At 53.3% G+C, this 17292-nt stretch overlaps 2 protein-coding genes and 1 long non-coding RNA gene across 5 annotated transcripts; 2 read left to right on the top strand and 1 right to left on the bottom strand.

Annotated features, from left to right (window-relative positions):
- Positions 1 to 10: 10 nt before the first annotated feature.
- LOC134425408 (uncharacterized) lies at positions 11 to 3350 on the bottom strand. Its single transcript, XR_010029672.1, has 2 exons — positions 3141 to 3350; positions 11 to 275 (listed from the first exon to the last, which is right to left on the bottom strand). It is a non-coding gene; the product is annotated as an uncharacterized LOC134425408 (long non-coding RNA).
- Positions 2739 to 10371, top strand: CLN6 (CLN6 transmembrane ER protein). The gene is made up of 7 exons (XM_063170016.1): positions 2739 to 2821; positions 3880 to 3994; positions 4464 to 4562; positions 6736 to 6924; positions 7720 to 7775; positions 9028 to 9150; positions 9976 to 10371. The coding sequence occupies exons 1-7, from the start codon at positions 2739 to 2741 to the stop codon at positions 10262 to 10264; spliced, it is 954 nt and encodes a 317-aa protein (XP_063026086.1). The 3' UTR covers positions 10265 to 10371.
- Positions 10372 to 11682: 1311 nt separating this feature from the next.
- On the top strand, positions 11683 to 15326 carry CALML4 (calmodulin like 4). 3 transcript variants are annotated; one of them, XM_063170013.1, is made up of 5 exons: positions 11683 to 11800; positions 11925 to 11955; positions 13166 to 13306; positions 13886 to 14074; positions 14990 to 15326. In XM_063170013.1, the coding sequence occupies exons 1-5, from the start codon at positions 11798 to 11800 to the stop codon at positions 15085 to 15087; spliced, it is 462 nt and encodes a 153-aa protein (XP_063026083.1). In that variant the 5' UTR covers positions 11683 to 11797; the 3' UTR covers positions 15088 to 15326. The 3 variants fall into 3 exon arrangements, with proteins under 3 accessions (XP_063026083.1, XP_063026085.1, XP_063026084.1); XM_063170015.1 differs by lacking the exon at positions 11925 to 11955 and having other exon boundaries at positions 11735 to 11800; XM_063170014.1 differs by lacking the exons at positions 11683 to 11800; positions 11925 to 11955 and adding an exon at positions 12274 to 12364.
- The last annotated feature ends 1966 nt before the right edge of the window (positions 15327 to 17292 follow it).

The following is a 17292-nucleotide window of genomic DNA, read 5'->3' as shown; positions in this document are numbered from 1 at the left end:
CCGGGCAGAGTTCAAGGAATAAAGCAGGGATTTATTAAAGGCCTTCACAGGATACACCTTGGGCAGTGCAAGGGCCTGGCCGTGGCTACACCCGAGTTGGACTCCAGGTCACACGTTTTCACACTTTTATACGTTTTGATCCATTTCCATATTGGTGTTAATTGTCCAATTCCAGCTCCAGGTTATGCAGCCCCATCCTCCCGATTGCTCTCCTCAATTCGCTGTTGTTTGCACTTTTTGGGCCTGAAGCTGCAGCGGCGTCCTTGGTTCTAGGCCTGGAAAAGGATTGTTTTGTCTGACTGAACCATGAAGAGAACTTGGTAATAGTTTATATGAAGTTCAGTTATACACCAATGCAGTACAGAATCTGGAAAATAGGAAAGCTGAAACTTAAAGCATCAGCAGCACTGCCAGGGCACATCCCCAAAACACAATAACACAGACAACTGCTTGTGTCACCAGCTCAGCTTTTCATCCTCATTTCCACTGCATGACCACTGAGCTTGGAAAATACCTGAGAGGTCACTGAGTCCCACCGTGTCACCAGCACCACATCCAGGAATTCCCTGGACACCAGCAGGGATGGGCACTCCAAACCCCCCCCAGCAACCCCTGACCACCCTTTCCATGGAGAAATTCCTCCTGATATCCAACCTAAACCTCAACTCTGGTGCAGTTTAAGAAAATGTCTTTGAATCTTCTCCCTGTTCTCTGGGAGCTGAGCCTGACCCTCCCTGGCTGCCCCCTCCTGTCAGGGAGTGTGGAGAGGGAGATTGGGTTGGGTTGGATTAGTTGGACTGGACTGGGTTGGTTTGGACTGGTTTGGGTTAGGTTGGGTTGGATTGGGTGGACTGGGTTGGACTGGGTTGGGTTGATTGGACTGGATTGGGTTGGGTTGGGTTGGGTTGGTTGGACTGGATTGGGTTGGGTTGGGTTGGACTGGATTGGGTTGGGTTGGGCTGGAATTTGTTCATTTGGGCTGGGCTGGGCCAGGTTCAGCTGGACTGGGTCTGGCTGAGCTGGGTTTTGTTGGGTTGGGTGAGACTGGACTGACCTCGGTTGGGTTCCGCTGGGCTGGGTTGGGCTCAGTTTGGGTTTTTAAGCCAGACCCAGCACACGCAGGACCCTCACCCCTGGTTTTGGGGACCCCTTGTCACACACCTGTCACCTCAACCCCCTGCTGGGCCACCTCCCTGGCTGCTGGAGACACGAGCCACCAGCAGTAAGGGGACACCACCCCGGGCCCATCTGCTGCCCCATTGTCCTGTGGGGGATCCGGTCTCAGCCCCGTTAATTTTTAACCTGGAGTCCTGACACCGGAGCCGCGGCCCTTTGTGGGATGTGCATTATTCATGGAGCAGCAGCCGGAGCCCGGAGAGCCCGGGGGACACCAGGGGACACCAGGGGACACGAGCCAGGCCGTGGCCAGCCCTGTCTAGAGCCATGAAGCCGTGTCAGGCTCAGGGTGACAAGCAGGGTCCTGGTAAGATTAAGTGGCTCCGTTATCTTGGTGATCTCCGACACTTTTCAGAGCTATTTCCCCAGGTGTCACCCCTGTCCTGCTGGGGGAGCAGGGATGGTGTGGGGAGGGTCCCCTGCTCCTCGAGAGGGACCAAGATCTCCCTTCTGCTGCTGCTGTGAGCCCCCTCAGCTTCACTGGGACCACAATTCCAGGCCAGAATTCCTCAGTGGAACACACAGCTCCTCCCACGGATTGTCCTGTTCCCATCCCGTGTCACACTATGCACATCCAAGGGAACGGGGACAGGGTGTGACACACGGAGCTCCCACCCAGGGGTGATGGAGCCTCCATGCCCAGATCAAGCCCTCCTGGAGGGGTTTGGTGCCTCAAACTTTCTTCCCTGTGAGGATGGGGAGGCCCTGGCTGTGGCTGCCACATCCCTGGAAGTGTCCAAGGCCAGGTTGGACAGGATAACCGGGGATAATCCTGTGAAAACGTCCCTGCCCATAGCAGGATGCACCTCACCTTTGGATTTAGACCCAAAACTCCAAAGCCCAGCGACCACAAATTCAGCCCTGAAAGCTGCGAATCCCTCCCTGTCTGGGCGCGACCCCATCCCCATGGATTTATCCAGCCAAAACCAGGCAGCGAACAGAGCAGGGCACCCACTGCGAATAACCCAGGGCAATGGAAACTCGGGCAAAGCAGCGTGGCCAGACCCCCGGAGAGCTCCAGCTCCTCATTCCCCGTGAACCCGGGGCTCGGAGCGATGGATCGGCACGGAACGCCCTGAGCGTTCCCTGCCCGGGGATGCGGGGGATTCCTCCCTGATCCCAGTCCGGAGCACTCCGGTGTGCCCCTCGCAGCCGGGGTTACCCCGACCCCGCCGCTCTCCCGGTGTGTGACCGGCAGGCCGGGCCGGGCCGGGCCGGGAGCGGGGCCGGCGCTGCCCCTGCCCGGGGATGCGGGGGATTCCTCCCTGATCCCCGGGGGACTCCTCCCTGATCCCAGTCCGGAGCACTCCGGTGTGCCCCTCACAGCCGGGGTTACCCCGACCCCGCCGCTCTCCCGGTGTGTGACCGGCAGGCCGGGCCGGGCCGGGCCCGGAGCGGGGCCGGCGCTGCCCCCGCCCCGCCGGGCGGGCCCGGGGCCGCCCCCGCGCAGCCGCCGCTGCTCTGGGGCCGGGCCGGGAGCTCCCGGCAGCGGGGTCGGCCCCGGCACCGCCACAGCAGCGGCAGCGGCCCCGGGAGCGGCTCCGGGAGCCCGGGCCGGGCGGATGCAGGGCTCGGCGCGGCGCCGGCCCTTCCCGGCCGCGGCCCCGGGCTCGCCCCCGCCCGCCGGGCCGCTCTACCCGGGCAGGTGAGTGAGCGCGGCCGGGGCTCGGGAACGGGAAAATCCACCCCGGGTTCATTGGGGATCCTCACCGCATCCAACCCCCCCGGATCAGCCCGCCCCGAGCCCCCCGGGACAGCCCGGCCCCTTCCCGGGTACCACCCCCGGTGCTGCGGGGTCCGGAGCATCACCAGGGTCGGGATCCAAAATATCCCCAGGGTTGGGGTCCGGGACATCCCCAGGGTCGGGGTCCAGGATATCCCCAGGTTCAGGGTCCGAGATGTCCCCAGGGTCGGGGTCCCCCAAGGTTCCCCCACTCAGCTTTGTCCAGGACATCCCGGCGTACCTGGGTTATCCCAGCCGATCCAGGGTTTGGCAGACTCTTCCAGGCAGCCACAGCATTCCCAGCTCATCCAGGGTACCCCATCCTCACCCTCCAGCTCTCGGTGTTTATTGAATCATCCCACAGTGATTTGGGGTGGAAAGGACCTTAAAGATCCTGTGGGTCCAGGGCAGGGACACTTCCATGGACTTCGGACCACGGGCAGCCCAAGCTCGGGGCTGCTCCAGCTGATCCCGTTCTGGTCTGGGCACCAGGAGAGGCATTGATGCACTTTTCCTGCAGGGAGGTGAAGGTCCAGAGGTGCTGGGGGTGCATTTCATGGAAAGGCTCCCTCGGGGTTGCATCCTCGGGGTTGGATCCTCGGCAGAGGGGGCTGGAGCAGGAGCTGAAGGTGACGCTGCATCCCGAGCATCCCATCCCGGCGCTGGAATCCCGCCGGGCAGCGCCGCATTTTCAGCCCTCAGCTCAACTCCTGGGAGTTGGGATTTTGCTTCATCATGCAAAAGTTAAAAATAGTTGCACTTAATTCAGCACTTTTCACCTTGCTGAAGAGGCCGGGAGGAGCCTCCCCACAGGGACGGGTCAGGGATGGTGACAGCCTGGTGCTCTCCTGCCCTGCCTGCTCCCCAGCTTTGTCATCCCGCAGCTCCCAGAGCCGGGGAAGCGCAGCCCTGGCGTGGGCTGACAGCTCTGCCTCCTCCCAGAGCTGCTCCAGAGCTCCGTGTCCCTCTGTCCCCTCCAGGCACGGGGCAGGGAAGGCTGAGGACACCTTCAAGACGTCCCCGTTCCACCTGGACCTGTGGTTCTACTTCACCCTGCAGAACTGGGTGCTGGATTTTGGGCGCCCCATCGCCATGGTGAGTGAGGGAACACGGCCGGGGGGTGTCCTGGAGGAGCTGGGACCACTGCCCTGCTCTGGTGGCACTGGGGCCAAGCCAGCTCCAGCCTCTGTTCCCTGTCACCTCTCCGACACCTTTGTTTCACACCTGCTCTTCCCCATTCCTTGCCTGCATTCCAGAGTTTGGGGCTGCAGCTCCCAGGAGTGGCCATTCCATTTCAATGGAATTTTTTCGAGCTGGAAGCTGGCAGAAGGTTCAGGAGGATCTGGGAATCCCAAATCCTTTCCTTGTCCCCACAGCTTGCCAGCACCGGGCAGGGACGGGAGTGGAAATTTCCAGAGGGTGATCTTTGGGAAGTTTGCTCCAAGATGAGCTGCCCAGTGTGGTCCCTGCCAACCTTCTGAAGCCCAGCTGAGCATTCCCAAGCAATCTCAACATTTTCCCTCTGCCACGATCGCTGATGTGCTGCTCTTCCCTCTCTCCTCAGATCATCCTCCCTCTGGAATGGTTCCCTCTGAACAAACCCAGCGCTGGAGATTATTTCCACATGGCTTACAACGTTATCACCCCCTTCCTGCTGCTGAAGGTAAGCCTGGCAATGTCCAGGGGTTCCCCATTCCCACTTTTGTAAAGTTTCAGAGGTTTTGAGGGTGTTGGTTATTCGCAAATTCCTGCCAGTAAGGAAGAGTTCAGAGGATTTGTGATGCCACCTCAATTTCCTGCATGTCCAGAGCAAATCCCCCTGGAATTCTCACTCCAGGAGGAGTCAGAGCTGAAGGTAAACCTGGGAATGTTCAGAGGTTTTCCATTCCAGGTTTTGCAAAGGCTCAGAGGATTTTAGGATGTTGGTTATTCCCAAATTCCTTCCAGCAAGGAGGAATTTCCCACTCCAGAAGGGATTTGTGGTGCCACCTTTTAATTTCCTGCATATCCAAAGCAAATCACTTCCCCTGGAATTCTGGCCTCAGGAGGGGCCAGAGCTGTTCCCAAATGATATTTTTAGGACAATATCCACCCCTGGCTTAACAGGCAGCTGGAAGCAGAGTGGATTTTCTGAATTGTTCAGAGCTTAATCCCACTTGATCTTTGACATTGGAATTGTGGCTGGAGCTGGAATTTATCTGGCTCCAGCTGCCAACCTCTGGATCCCATGAACCATTCACGAGGTGAAACCCTGTCAGATCATTAGGAATCTTTTCCCATTAAACACTTGAGGAGAAAGCAATTATAAATCTATTTTAACCTTCATTAGCTGGGAACTGAATTACGGCCTGAGGTGGAAATGATTCCCTCTCAATATCCCGGGAGGATTTCGGGACTGGGGGCAAAAAGGGAATATCCAGGAGGTGGGAGCTGACCTTTCCCAGGTGGTTTCTGCAGGGCTCACCCACAGGGAGATCCAGGGTGCATCTCCCTGGCCCAGGGACGTGTCCCACCCTCCTGTCCCCCCCAGGACCTTGTGCTCTCCTTGTCCTCCTGTGACGTCCGTGCCGCAGCTCCAGGGGAAGGGAAAGCTAAGCCTCCAAATTAAACCCAAATAAGGTCAAAATTAAACACAAATAAGGAGCTTTTCCCTGCCTGGGGAGGGCTGCAAAGCTGATTTAGGGAGGTGGGGGGGGGCCTGGCTGATCCCAGAGCTGACCCAGCCAAAGCTGGAAAACTCCTGGGGCTGGGATCTGCCTTGGGAGCTCTTCCTGCTGTGCAAGCTGAGCGTGGAGCTGCATCCCAAAATTCCTGCTGCTGTTCCAAGGCTTGTCCTGGACCCTGAGCCAGCCTCAGGTGCTCGAGATGGGGCAGGGAGGGAGCCCAGCACTGAAAGTGGTGCCCAAAAATTGCCCCAAGTGGTTTTGTGGCTCCTCCTGGCTGTGGGGTCAAACTGTGGGGGCCGAGTCCCATTCCATGGGGAAGGAAGGGAACAGAACCCCAAAATGTTCACCTGGGGGATCCTGAAGTGTCCAGACGGGGTGGGAAGTGTGAGGAGCTCTGTGCTGGAGGCTCTGCTGCCACTGGAGGGCACATCCAACCTCCCAGTCCTCTCCAGAGGCAGGAGAACCACGGCCTTTTGATGGGGAAACCCTCGTTAACAGCAAACCAAACGAAATCCTGGGGTTGAATGCAGCAGAAACCCCTTTAAATTATCCTAAGCCAGGACAGGTTGTTACATCTTTGAGAAAAAGGGATTGGCTGAGTTTATACCTTTAAAACCTAAGGTCCTTAAAACCTGAGGGCCTGAGGGCCAGTGCTGAAAACCAGGCCTGTAACCCTTGATTTGAAGCACCCTGGCAGAATGACAACATTTGTCTTGGAATATTTAGCTTGGGTCCATTTAAAATTGCACTTAATGCCATTTCTGATTCCTATCCCAATAAACCAAGGCTATCTGTTGCTGTTATGACATGAAACTCTTGGGATCTGTTGTAGTAGCAACTTTCAGTGCAAGGCAGAGTGCCTGGAATTGGATTTTGGTGAGACGCAGGTGCCTTACCTGCAGAAGGCAATCCATTCTCTTCAGCACAGCCCAACTCATCAGCTCCTGGTGCTAAACACACAAAACCTGTGCCTTTGACCCCAATATGAGGTCAGTCAGGAGTTGGACTTGATGATTTTTTTGGGTCCCTTCAAGCTCAGGACATTCTGGGATTTTTGGTGATGAATTTCTGAGCGCTCTGCAAAAAAACCCCCCAAAACCCAGCGAGGGCAGGAGCTGCCATGTCCTGCTGCTCCTCCTCCTCATCCTCCCACCCTCCCTGTGCCTGCAGCTCATCGAGAGGTCCCCCAAGACCCTGCCCAGGTCCATGGTCTACGTCAGCATCATCACCTTCGTGATGGGCGCCAGCATCCACCTGGTGGGAGACTCGGTGAACCACCGGCTGATCTTCAGCGGGTACCAGCACCACCTGTCTGTCAGGGAGAACCCCATCATCAGGAACCTCAAACCCGAGACCCTGGTGAGGGCTGAGCAGGGATCTGAAACCTGAATTTGTAAATAGGAAAGGAAACTCAAAACCTGGGACCTTGGTGAGGGCTGAACTGGGCTCTGAAGCCTGAATTTGTAAATGGTGAAAGAAACTCAAACTCAAACCTGAGACCCTGGTGAGGGCTGAGCGGGGTGTGTAAAATCTGGGTTTGTAAATTCTGGATTTGTAAGTGGTAAAGGAAGCTCAGACCTGAGACCCTGGTGAGGGCTGAGCGGGGTCTGTAAAATCTGAATTGATAAATGATAAAGGAACCTCAAACCTGAGACCCTGGTGAGAGCTCAGCCACGATTTGAAAACTGAATTTGTAAATTATAAAGGAACCTCAAACCTGGCTCAGTTGGGCTCTGAAATCTGAATTTGTAAAAGGTAAAGGAACCTCAAACCTGGCTCAGCTGGGCTCTGAGTTCATAAATGGTAAAGGAACCTTAAACCCAAGACCTTGGTGAGAGGCTGAGCTGGGTCTTAAAAATCTGAATTTACAAATTATGAAGGAACCTCAAACTCAAGACCCTGGTGAGGGGGTGAGCTGGGTTCTGAAATCTGAATTTATAAATTATAAAGGAACCTCAAGACAGAGATTTTGGCAAGGGGTTGAGCTGGGTTTGTAAAATCTGAATTTGTAAATGATAAAGGAACCTTCACCCTGAGACTCTGGTAAGGAACTGAGCTGAGCTCAAGCATTTCTAAAATCTGGATTTATGAATGATGAAGCTGTTTGGGATTAACTCATTTGCTAACTGGGATTCTCCCCGTGTCCTGCCACAGATCGATTCCTTCGAGCTGCTCTACTACTACGACGAGTATTTGGGGCACTCCATGTGGTGAGTGATGCCAGCAGGCCCACAGCTCATGGGATGGCACAGGGGGAAGGGCAGGGCTTAAAGTGGAATAAAATAACCCCGAGCCAGAGCTGGCTGGGGATAATGATCTGCTGGCCAGGCCTGGATTAGGATTAGGATCCAGATTAGGGGGGATCTGGCAATCGCTGGAAAATCCCCTCTGCTCAGGGGTATTTTGGGATTGGAGGGACAGAGGAGCAGCTTGTCCTTCCAGGGGGACAGGAGGTTCCTCCTCCAGCACCCCCAGATGTGCCCCAAACACCCCAAACACTCCAAATATCCCAAATACCCCAAACATCCCCAACACCCCAAACACCCCAAACATCCCCAACACCACAAATACCCCAAACACCCCAAACACCCCAAATATCCCAAATATCCCAAACATCCCCAACACTCCAAATATCCCAAATACCCCAAACATCCCCAAACACCCCAAATATCCCAAACATCCCCAACACTCCAAATATCCCAAATACCCCAAACATCCCAAATATCCCAAACATCCCCAACACTCCAAATACCCCAAACATCCCAAACACCCCAAATATCCCAAACATCCCCAACACTCCAAATATCCCAAATACCCCAAACACCCCAAATATCCCAAAATACCCCAAACATCCCAAGAGGAGGGCCTGGCTAGACCTGGATCCACTCCAGGTGATCCTGGGGAAATCTCTTCTGGCTGATTTGGGGTTCCTGGAGTGCTGGGAAGGAGCAAACCCCATCCTTTGGAGCCCTTTAAAAGGAAGAAGAGTTCTGGGGGTTTTAGGAATCCTTTAGGAGCACAGGAGCCTAGGAATGCCCTGCTGGAATTGTCCAAGGCAGCTGGAACCTAGCTCTGCCTTCATCAGCAAATCCAGGCTTTTCCTGCCCCAGGCTGGGAATTCTCTGGATCTGCAGAGCCCAGGACAAGCCCAGCCCCTTCTGTGCCCTGGGGAGGCAGCAGGAATCCCTGAGCAGGGAATCCCACAACAAGGAACCCCACAGCAGGGAATTCCACAGCTACAGGAATCCCTGAGCAGGGAATCCCACAGCAAGGAACCCCACAGCAGGGAATTCCACAGCTACAGGAACCCCTGAGCAGGGAATCCCACAGCAGCAGGAGGAATCCCACAGCTGCTCCTTCCCCAGGCTCAGCACAGGGGCAGCTCCGGGTGTGGGGTGGATCTGGGGGAGTTCCAGTCCCTTGCAGGCCCCTCCCAGCTCTGGGAATTGCTGTTTTTTCCAGGTACATCCCGTTTTTCCTGATCCTGTTCATTTATTTCACCGGGTGCTTCACGCCCGCGGCGGGGCAGAGCCGGATGCCCCTGGCTGCCCTGCTCCTGGTGGGGCCCAGCAGCCTCTACTACTGGTGAGTGCCTCGGGCTGGGAGGGCATTCCTCAGGAATACCCAGCAATGTTCCAGGAATACCCAGGAATACTCCAGGAAGAGCTGCTCCATTCCCCAGGGCTCCCCAGGGCAGCTTTTGCTCTGCGGAATGCTCTCCCTGTGATCCCAGGATCAAAACTGATCCCAAAAGAGCTGGGAATGCTCTCCCTGTGATCCCAGGATCAAAACTGATCCCAAAAGAGCTGGGAATGCTCCCCCTGTGATCCCAGGATCAAAATTGATCCCAGAACAGCCTGGAATGTTCTCCCAGTGATCCCAGAAAACCTGGGAATACTTTCCCTGTGATCCCAGGATCACCCTGGATTCCAGAACAGCTGGGAATGCTCTCCCTGTGATTACTAGGATCAAAACTGATCCCATAAAAGCTGGGAATGCTCTCCCTGTGGGTTCTGTGATCATTAGTAATCCCAAAGCAGCTGGGAATGCTCTCCCTGTGATCCCAGGATCCCAAAAAAAGCTGGGAATGCTCTGCCTGCATCCCAGGATCAAAACTGGTCCATGAAAAGCTGGGAATGCTTTCCCCATGATCCCAAGATCACCATTGCTCCCATAACAGCTGGGAATGCTCTCTGTGTGATCCCAGGACCAAAATAATGCCAGAAAAGCTGGGAATGCTTTCCCTGTGATCCCAGGATACCGCTGATCCCAGAAAAGCTGGCAATGCTCTCCCTGTGAATCCCAAAAGAGCTGGGAATGCTCTTCCTGCAATCCCAGGATCAAAACTGATCCCAGAGGGGCTGGGAATGCTCTCCAGCAGCCCGGGATCCCCAGGAATTGTCCCCGCAGGTACCTGGTGACCGAGGGCCAGATCTTCATCCTCTACATCTTCACCTTCTTCGCCATGATGGCGCTGGTGATGCACCAGCGGCGCAAGGGGCTGGTGCTGGACAGCAACGGGCTCTTCCTCTTCCTCTCCTTCATCATCACCCTGCTCCTCATCGCCGCCTGGGTGGGCTGGCTCTGGAATGACAAAATCCTGCGGAAAAAGTACCCGGGGGTGATTTACATCCCCGAGCCCTGGGCCTTCTACACCCTGCACATGAACAACCTGCACGCAGCCAAGGACGCTTTCTAAGCTTTTGTATTTTTGAGGGGGGGGGAAAAGAAAAAAAAAAAAAAAAGAGAAGAAATCTAGTTTTTCTAATGTAGATTCATGTGTTTCCAATAAATTCCTGAGTGGTGGTGGCTGTGTGGTGATTACTGCTGGTCGGGGAGGGGATTAATTAAAATGAATTAACTCGCTCTCACTGGTGAGCACAGGAATGGGGCAGGAGAGGGCAGTTCCCACAAACAGCCCAAAACCCATCAGGAAGGAGGGAAACTCCTGGGGTCTGTGCACCAGCACTGCCAGCTCTCACAAATGGCAAATTCCCCACAAACAGCCCCAAATCCATCAGGAAGGAGGGAAACTCCTGGGGTCTGTGCACCAGCACTGCCAGCTCTCACAAATGGCAAATTCCCCACAAACAGCCCCAAAACCCATCAGGAAGGGGGGAAACTTAAGGGGTCTGTGCACGAAGACCAGAAGCTCTCACTCATACTTAAGAATCCTTCAGAACTCCCCACAAAGCAACCCAAAATCCTTCAGGAAGGATGGAAACTCCGGGGATCTCTGGCCCAGCACCTTCAGCTCACACAAAAGGGGAAATTCCCCACAAACAGCCCCAAAATCTATCGGGAAGGGGGAACTCCCAGGATCTCTGCCCCAGCACCTTCAGCCCTCACTCAGGGCGTTAGAATTCCTCAGAATTCCTCAGCATTCCCCCAAACCAGCCCGAAAGGGGAGCCAGGGCTGAGCAGCTCCAGCTCCAGGGCTGGGAGGAGGAAATCAGCAGGTGAAATTTGGGATAAAACCAGAGCCCTTCCCTACGAACCCTCCTGCAGATCCAGAAATCCCCATCAGCCTTCTCCAGAGCCCCCAGCCCTTCCCTTTTGGGTTTTGGAATTTTCTGATTTTTTTTGTTTTTGTTTTTTTTTTTTTTTTTTTTTTTAATTTTTGATTTTTCGTTTTTGGAATTTTGGGATTTTTTTTTTAATTTTGGAAATTTTGGATTTTTTGAATTTTTGGATTTTTTTATTTGGGAATAATTTTTGAATTTTGGATTTTGGAATATCTTCATTTTGGTTTCTTTTTGCATTTTTTATTTTGGAATTTTAGAAATTTTTAAATTTTTTTTATTTTGGAATTCTTTGATTTTGGGATATTTTTTTTTAATTTTTGGATTTATTTTTTTTTTTAATTTGGCAATTTTCGGAATTTTGGATTTCGGAATATTTTTATTCTGAATTTTTAGATTTTTATCTCCTCCTCTCCCAGCAGCCAAGCTCAGTGCCAGGTGCGCTTCTTTGGGATGATCAAACCCGCGGTTTTGGGGCCCCGGAGAGCCGCAAATCCCCGTCCCAAAGCGGCTGGGAAATGTTTTTTCCCGGCAGGAGCAGGAGGAGCAGGAGCAGAGCGGAGCGGGCTCAGCCCCGTAGCCATGGCAGCGGGTATTTATTACAGCCTCCGCCCGCCCGGCCGCACTTTGGCCCCGAATAAAGCACAAAAGTGCCGCAGCCGCCTCCGCTCCCGCCGGGACCCCAAACCCCACGAATTGGCCCCAAAACCATGGTGAGTGACGCGGGCGGGCCCCGCCGGGCCCCTCTGCGCCCCCAAATCTCATTTAAAGCTGCTCCTTTTGGTTTTTTTTTGTTTTGTTTTTGTTTTTTTTTTTTCCTCTCCGTTCCTGCTCCAGGCAAAGTTTCTGTCCCAGGATCAAATTAATGGTAGGTATGAGTTTGTTCCGCTTCGGGCGTTAATTAGCGAGATTCAATTTAGATTTATATAAAAAATGACGTTTTTCCCCCAAAGCGTCTCGGTGTGGGCTCGCTGTCCCTCCGTCCCGGATCGGCTGCCTGGGAAAACAGGGAAATCTCCCAAATTCCAGGGAAATTCTGCAGGGCAGGAGCAGCCGGGAGGGAGCGCCCGGTGCCCATCCCCAGGAAAACACCCGGGAATTCCGGGGTTCAGTCCCGTCCTGGGGCTCGCGAGGAGGAAGGAGGAGGAGGAGGAGGAGAAGAGGAGGAGGAGGAGGAGGAAGGAGGCGGCGCAGGGGATCCGAATTCCCGCTGGGAAAGCGGAACCGCGCCCGGGGCTGGATTGCTCCGGGAACGGCCGAAGGAAGCTGAAATAAGGGTATTAATGAGAGCATTAATGAGAGTATTAATGGGAGTATTATTGCAAATCTGATCAGCCCCGCCGAGGGATCGGCGAGCGGAGGAGGCGGCCGGGCCAGGGGAGGCCACGGCGCCCACGGGCGGCCCCGGAGCATCCCCGGGGCAGCAGCGAGGGCTGGGGACAGAGGGGACAAGGACGGGGTGGCACCAGCCCAGGCGGGGTTTCTGCAGCCGGAGGGAGCCGGGAGAGAGCCGGCCGGATCTGGGTCAGCTGCAGCCGGGCGGAGCTGCGGGAGAGCGGGGAGAACTCGGCAGCTTCCACCTCCAAAATATTCCATCTCCAAAATATTCCGCCACCAACATCCTCCAGCATCCTCCTCTCCATCATCCTCTCCTCTCCTCCTTCCTTTTCTTCTTCAGTTTGCTTCTTCTTTCGTTTCCTTCTTCCCCTCCTTCCTCTTTTCCCTCTACTTTCTGTCCTTCCTCTTTTTCTTCTTCCTCCTCTCCTCTTTTTTCCTTCTCTTCCTCCATCATCCTCCCCCTCCCTCCTTCAGCCTCCTCCGTCCCTCTCTCACCCACCAATGCAGGAAAATCACTTTTAACCAAACCCCTGCCCTTTCCCAGCCCTTTTCCCGTCCCATCGGCGCTTCCTCAGCCCGAGGGCCCCACTTAGCGCCGCTCGGGGTTTTAATTGCCCGTCATTCGCCCCGCTGGAAAGGCGACACCCCGGGGCCGACACCGGATCCCGGCTGGAATCCTGCCCGGCCCGGCCCGGCCTCAATGGGATCCTGCGGCTGACCCAGCTTTGGTTCTTAATTAGAGTTCAAGGAATGTTTTTCCCTGTACGACAAGAAACAAAAAGGGAAGATCAAAGCGTCGGACCTGCTGGCAGTGATGCGGTGCCTGGGAGCCAGCCCCACGCCAGGAGAGGTGCAGAGACACCTGCAGCTGCACAGGATCGGTGAGCCGCCTGCACAGCCACCACAACGGGGATCAAACGTGCAAAAATCCCCTTTTCCTGGAGCTGGGATATTCCGGGAGGGAGCATCCACCCGGAGCAGTCTCCAGAAAGCTGTTGTGATGTGTTAAATCCAGCCCACAAATCAGAACAGCGCCATTAAAATCCCTAAAAAAGCAGGAGACAAACATTTAATATGGATTTGGAGGAGGGGGGGGGTGGGAGACTGTCCAGGCCAACCAGCAGAGGTGGAAGAGCACAGAAAGATGTTCAGCTGAAGATCTGTGGGAAAAACAAAGCACAAAACCCAAGGAATTGTGAGATCAGGTGTGGGGGGGGATTAAAACTTCAGGATTTGAGTTCAGAGCACAAATTGAACAGAGTTATAAATGGGATTTTAGGAGAAAAAAAACCCCATTTTTTAGGGATTCTGTTTTAGGAGAAAGTTGTGACGTGCCCTGATCCAGATCAGGGAAAGGAAACGCCAGGAAAGGGAACTGGTAGAAGATGAGGGGGATGTTTAGCCCTGGATCCAGCCCCCAAACGGAGCCATTCCCAGAAGATCTGCCCTTCCTCTCCCAGACAGGAACGCAGAGCTGGACTTCTCCACCTTCCTGAACATCATGTACAGGCAGATGAAGCAGGAGGAGCCCGAGGAGGAGATCCTGAGAGCCCTGGCCATGATTGACCGGCAGAAGCGAGGAGTGATCGCCGTGCCCGAGCTGCGCGCCAAGCTCACCCGGCTGGGGGAGAAGCTCTCCGAGGAGGAAGGTACCTGCAATTCCCTCGGGGACCAAATTCCTCCTTTCCCTTTCCCCTTTTCCCTTTCCTTTCCCCTTTTCCCTTTCCTTTCCCTTTTTCCTTCCCCTTTCCTTCTTCCTTCCCCTTTCCTTCTTCCTTCCCTTTCCTTTTTCCTTCCCCTTTCCTTTTTCCTTCCCCTTTCCTTTTTCCTTCCCTTTCCTTTTTCCTTCCCCTTTCCTTTTTCCTTCCCCTTTCCTTTTTCCTTCCCCTTTCCTTTTTCCTTCCCCTTTCCTTTTTCCTTCCCCTTTCCTTCTTCCTTCCCCTTTCCTTTCCTTTCCTTTCCTTTCCTTTCCTTTCCTTTCCTTTCCTTTCCTTTCCTTTCCTTTCCTTTCCTTTCCTTTCCTTTCCTTTCCTTTCCTTTCCTTTCCTTTCCCTTCCCTTCCTCTTTCCCTTTCTTTTCCCTTTCCCTTTCTTTTCCCTTTCTTTTCCTTTTCCTTCTCCTCTCCCTTTTACTCTCTCTCCTTCATCTTCTCCCTCTTTCTGTTCTCTCTTCTCTTTTTTCCTCTTCCTCCTCTGCAGCAGCCTCTGGGATGAGGAAGGGCCTGTGCCAGCAGGAGACACCAAAGTAAAAACAGGCAAAAATCCCAAACCCCTCCAGTTTGTCAGAAATTTGGCTCAGAGTGGCACAATAAACCCAAAAGCCCATCTGGACTAAATCTGTGGGGTTTTTTCCCCCGCTGTGGAACTCAAAAAGATGTATATTGCTGCTGCAGAGAATTTTACATGCAGTTAAAATCCAGGTGCTGATTGGTGCCAGTGTGAAACTCTCACCTGATCCCAGAGGTGATTGCCAACAAAACCCCCAAACCCTGCAGTGCTGCTTTCCTTCTGAACACCCCAACACCTCCAAATATTGCATCCCAGTGATATTTTCCCATTTTTCAGTGGATGACCTGCTGAAAGAAGCCAAGGTGGGGCCAAATGGAACCATCAAATACGAGGAATTTGTGCGCCACATTTGCCTTCCCTCGGTCGACTACTGAAACCCAGAGTGGGCTTTGCTAAGAGCAGCACCTGCAGGGTTTCTAGTTCTATTTTTCCCACTTTTAGTCAGACTCGGGAACCATCAGTTGCCTTTCAAAACCTGATTTTGCCTTCATTTAGTGCTGACATTTCCACGGGTTCCCCCCTGATTCCTGGAAAAACAAGAAATAATATTATTATATATATCTGTTATTATAGCAATAATAACTGTTATTGAAATAAACTGAGTGTGACAACACGTGTCAAGCTGTAAAAAAAAAAATCATTTTAAAAAGCATTTAAGTGTTGGGGATGTGGCAGAAGGAACTCATGGTCGAGGTCTCCTGGTTCTCCAAGAGTCAGCACAGCCCAGCAGGTGTTTGGTGTCTCCACAAAGAAAAAAACAGGGAAAAAGGAAAAGCAGGGCCAGGAAAATTCCCCTTTTTCATACCAGGAAAAACTCCCCAGGAAAATTCCCTTTTTCCACACCAAGAAAAACCTCCTCAGGAAAATTCCCTTTTTCCACACCAGGAAAACCTCCCCATCCCCAGACAGATGAAGCCCCCTCTGATCCTTATTTTCCAGGTTGATTAAACCCCACCCAGGAAAACCCTCTGTTCCCACTTTTCCCCCCTCAGGAAACACAGAATAACCGAATGCTTTTTATTACATTGAAGGATTTCTACAGGAACAGGGAACATTCAAAAGGTAAACCAGGGGTTGGTTTGTTTTTTTCTCTTTTTTTCCAATGCATATAATAAATATTTTCACTCGGTACTTTCATACAAACTGACATTGGGCTACTGTACATTTGTAAATCCATGGATTGGTTTGGCATGCCCTAAGGAAAATGAAGAGAAAAGGTTTAAGGCAATGGATGAGAGCTTTCCATTCATGGAATTCATGGTCATTTTCATATTGTCCTTATTTACACTTTTTCCCTTTTGTTAATTCATGAACAGCAGCACTTTTGGGGACCACCAGTGATCTTCCCTTGTTAGAAATCTAAGTTCTGTTTAAAAAAATAAAATACACTAAAATCACACTGCTAAACCAAAATTTTTCCCACTAAAATGAACTTCAAACCCTGAAATGCTCAGTTGCAACAAAGAATGAATTCCCACCACGTTCTCCTCACACTCCTGGGCCCTGCAGCTCCTGGAGAATCCCAGGAACTCTTGGACCATCCCAGCTGTGGAATCCTCCAGGGAGAGGAAGGGGAATTGCTGCTCCATCCCTCTGGAGGGGCTCTGGGATGGCTCAGGGGGAATTTCCCATTCCAAAGGATGGGACAGGGACACGTGTGCACATCCCAGGTGTGAGTGTGACACATGTGACACGTGTGCACATCCCAGGTGTGTGTGACACATGTGTGCACATCCCAGGTGTGAGTGTGAGAGCGTGACACAAGTGTGTGACGTGTGTGCACACCCCAAATGTGTGTATGTGCATGTCTGACATGTGTGCCCATTCCAGGTGTGAGAGTGTGACACACGTGTCACATCCCAAATGTGTTGTGTGCATGTCTGACACGTGTGCACATCCCAAACATGTGTGAATGTCCCAGACACCTGTGTGCACATCCCAAACCTGAGTGTGTGTGTGTGTGTGTGTGACACACATATGCACACCCCAAACATGCGTGGATGTCCCAGAGATGTGTGAACGTCCCTCACACACCCCACACAGGTGTGTGCATGTCCCACAGATGGCTGCACATCCCAGACGAGCGTGTGCACATCCCACACACACGTGTGCACATCCCACACACACATGTGCACATCCCAGATGTATGTTATCAGACACATGTGAGCCCCCACACACATCTGTGCACATCCCAAACACATGGACACATCCCAGATGTGTGCACATCCCACAGACACGTGTTACATCCCCCACACACGTGTGCACATCCCCCAGACAGATGTGCACATCCCAGGCACATCTGCACACCCCAGATGTGTGAAACCCCCCAGCCATGGCTGTGCACACCCCAGCCCGTGTGGCACACCCCGAGGACAATCCCACCTGCAATTCCAGGGATCACAGCAGGAGCACAGCCCAGGCCACCCCTGCAGGGCTGGAGACCACAGAGCTGGAGTCTGGAAGTTTGGAAGTTCGGGGATTTGGAAGTTTGGGAGTTGGAGAATTTGGGTGTTTGGGAGTTCGGGAATTTGGAAGTTTGGGAGTTTGGGGATTTGGGAATGACTCTGGCAGGGAATGGG

The sequence above is a fragment of the Melospiza melodia genome, chromosome 15 (assembly GCF_035770615.1).
Source record: "Melospiza melodia melodia isolate bMelMel2 chromosome 15, bMelMel2.pri, whole genome shotgun sequence".
Classification (NCBI taxonomy): Eukaryota; Metazoa; Chordata; class Aves; order Passeriformes; family Passerellidae; genus Melospiza; species Melospiza melodia.
Note: the sequence above shows the minus strand (reverse complement) of the source record. Positions and strands in the feature narration are given on the sequence as shown.

Coding starts and splice junctions, on each gene's coding strand:
- CLN6 (XM_063170016.1), top strand. CDS start 2,739: ATGCAGGGCTCGGCGCGGCGCCGGCCCTTCCCGGCCGCGGCCCCGGGC. Junction 2,822..3,879: donor GGGCCGCTCTACCCGGGCAG/GTGAGTGAGCGC, acceptor TGTCCCCTCCAG/GCACGGGGCAGGGAAGGCTG. Junction 9,151..9,975: donor CCCAGCAGCCTCTACTACTG/GTGAGTGCCTCG, acceptor TTGTCCCCGCAG/GTACCTGGTGACCGAGGGCC.
- CALML4 (XM_063170013.1), top strand. Junction 11,956..13,165: donor GTCCCAGGATCAAATTAATG/GTAGGTATGAGT, acceptor GTTCTTAATTAG/AGTTCAAGGAATGTTTTTCC. Junction 14,075..14,989: donor GAAGCTCTCCGAGGAGGAAG/GTACCTGCAATT, acceptor CCCATTTTTCAG/TGGATGACCTGCTGAAAGAA.